The sequence below is a fragment of the Laccaria bicolor genome, genomic scaffold (genome assembly GCF_000143565.1).
Source record: "Laccaria bicolor S238N-H82 LACBIscaffold_65 genomic scaffold, whole genome shotgun sequence".
Taxonomy (NCBI): Eukaryota; Fungi; Basidiomycota; class Agaricomycetes; order Agaricales; family Hydnangiaceae; genus Laccaria; species Laccaria bicolor.
Genome location: NW_001889936.1, coordinates 161,981 through 164,621, shown reverse-complemented (window position 1 = coordinate 164,621; position 2,641 = coordinate 161,981). Strand labels below are relative to the sequence as shown.

Below are 2,641 nucleotides of genomic sequence, written 5' to 3'. Positions count from 1 at the left end.
GCCCTTCCCGGTGGTAAACCCAACACCTCGCTCAGTGCCGCTTGGCCACCCAACTCGCCTTGAGGTCCTACTATTGCGCTAAGGCCTGATAATGTTTGTGAGTTTTCTGTCTCCTTTTCTCAAACTTGCTTGGTTCTAACGAGGTATCGTCAACTTTGAAGGGGAAACAAGGTCCTGGAAAGCCCAACACACCCACACCCGCTTTCCAAGTCTCACCGTCACGCCTAACGACTCCGGATGGTCCTCCCAACCCTCAACTACTTCCGCTTCAACCGACGGCAAGGCCAACCCAATCGAACGGCGACGTCATAATCTTCCTCTCCGCAAGCCAAGAAAAGCACCTGTACGGTCTACTCTATCGAGAACGAGGACGATCTTACGGAGTTGGAGGTGCAGTTGGCGTACGTCGTGCGGTGGGAGAAGACTGTCATCGCTGTTTCATTGTGGGGCTGGTATGCGGGTTCCAGTGGCGGAGGCCAAGGACGAGGAGGACAGGGGCAAGAAGAGCAAGCCAACTATGGACGGACGAATCACCCCGACCCTACAGGCGGCCAACTGACGTGTCCCTGCCATGGGAACTTGAAGCTGTGTAAGAAGGGTATATGTTCTGGGATGTCGAGACTTGTGAAAGAGGAAGAGAGGAAGAAGAGGGAGGTTTAAAGAGGGAGGTGCTGGTAGGAAAGGTGGGTTTTGTTCGACTTTTGGCATTTTGGTTCAATGCTCATGTTTGGCTTCTCGCCTCTTCAGCTCTTCGTGGTTCCGTTAAAACTCGTTATATACTGCCTACATGCTATTTCGGCCCAATTAGCTGTAAGAACCGAAGTGTGAGATGGGGGAGACTTATGTCGCTACACGCTTTCGCCCCATCCAATACCAAGGCGGAGATTCCGAGCCAAACTGCCATTCGTAAAAATCTTCTGGTCTGCCGCTTTGATGTAATGCAGGAATGTGCACATCGTGGTGGGCAACGTTGGAGCGAGTCCTAATTGATCGATTCACGGTGACGCTGCTTGACGGAAAATTGCATCAGGTTGCGATGATAAGGCATTTCATGGAACCGCGTGCGCGTTCCTCTCGATGCCTCAAAGGTCGAGCTAACATCATCTGTACGGATAACGGCAGTCTCAAGGATGCAACCAAACATTATTTATTCCAATTAGATCTCGAAGTAACGTCTGTAAATGCTAAGAACTACGAATTTAATCCACTGCCGTTCACATGAAATCAGAATAACCACAATGTCGCTGATGCTCAAGGGGAAGGCTCCTCACCACAACGTCCTTCCAACGACCATGGCCCAGCGACGGGGCAACCCTGAAGCTCAGCAGCCTTCTGCATAACTTCCTCATGCGCAGCTGCCGGAATCATGAATCCAGTAAGCTTCCTGCAGTGAGCAGAGGAGGGAAGAGGGGACGCACAATTTTCAAATTTGAAAGGGCCCTACCCAGATAAGAGAGTGTTGAGCAAGGAAGCCACAATTTCGAAATGAACGTACCATTTCCTCCAAACGATAGCCTGAGCTCTTCAAGCTACACAATACCATTAGCCACACCCATTTAACAAACGAAACAAAGACCTACTGAGGTCCTGGCATCTCGCTATACCACCCAATGGCCACCAGAAACTTATTTTGAAGGTAGCCCAAACCGGTGCTCTCGGGTCTGTACCACGGACGATATTGCCATCTATCGGGATAGTCAGCAGCCACCTTTACAACAACAAGAAATCGACCTCACTTGTTTGGATGCAGCTTTGGACACCTCTCCCCGGTTGCCTTGGGTAGATCAATCTTAACTGGAAAAGAGGGGTATATCCTGGGAAGGAGGAACCAGCGTTGTGCAGTCCAGTTCATCGCCATGACGCCATGCGTTAATGCGTGGAAGAACCATGGCTGAGCAGGTTGCCTGTGGCGGTGAGGAGAGTATTGAACAGGCGGACGTCAGGCAGTCTAAGGGGATACGTACATCATCCCAACCCTCACCCTATCTTCAAGCAAACAAAGCGCCACCCTTGTGACAGCGAAACTCCGGAGGCCGAAACGTGTCGGAACAGCGGAGAGAAGCTCCGCCATGGTATACTCTGCGACCTCTTTATTAGTCTCAGCTGGAATCATATTCTTCACCTCGTAGTCCTGCAGAGGAGAATGAGATACACAATAGGATATCAAGGCTAAAAGACGACACACCCGACTCCATTCTATCATTTCTTCGCGAGACTGGGGGATATCTCGCATATTCATCCGTCTCCCTATTTCAGCCCAGAAGACGTAAAACGCCTCACACTCCATTGGGGAGAGCTTCCGCCATCCATAACGCTCTGCCCATCGCTAGATAAGCAGACAGATGATGAATCAGATGCGGCCATTACGCCACCCTTGCCAAACAATCTCTCACCGGAGGTTCTAAAGCGAACAAGCACAACGTATTCAAAAAATCGTCGTTTGACTGGGTGACTTTCCGTAACTCAAATCTATAAAAATGAATAAATTTGACCCTTATCGGAGTTTGAAAAGAGAACTTCACAGGAGAGTTTATTGGAGTGAATAAACCGTAACGCCAACTGATTAGATTCTATTTGATGTATTTGCTTGCCTTGTACAAACTCACTTCCCTCCCATCTGAGCTGCTCTGAGGTTGTGTAA

At 49.7% G+C, this 2,641-nt stretch overlaps 1 protein-coding gene across 1 annotated transcript; it reads right to left on the bottom strand.

Annotated features, from left to right (window-relative positions):
* Positions 1–1,116: 1,116 nt before the first annotated feature.
* Positions 1,117–2,287, bottom strand: LACBIDRAFT_295856 (uncharacterized protein; the record flags this gene model as incomplete). Its single annotated transcript, XM_001889288.1, has 7 exons — positions 1,117–1,355; positions 1,419–1,440; positions 1,496–1,529; positions 1,581–1,685; positions 1,737–1,904; positions 1,965–2,131; positions 2,186–2,287. The coding sequence occupies 7 exons, from the start codon at positions 2,285–2,287 to the stop codon at positions 1,252–1,254; spliced, it is 702 nt and encodes a 233-aa protein (XP_001889323.1). The 3' UTR covers positions 1,117–1,251.
* Positions 2,288–2,641: the final 354 nt, after the last annotated feature.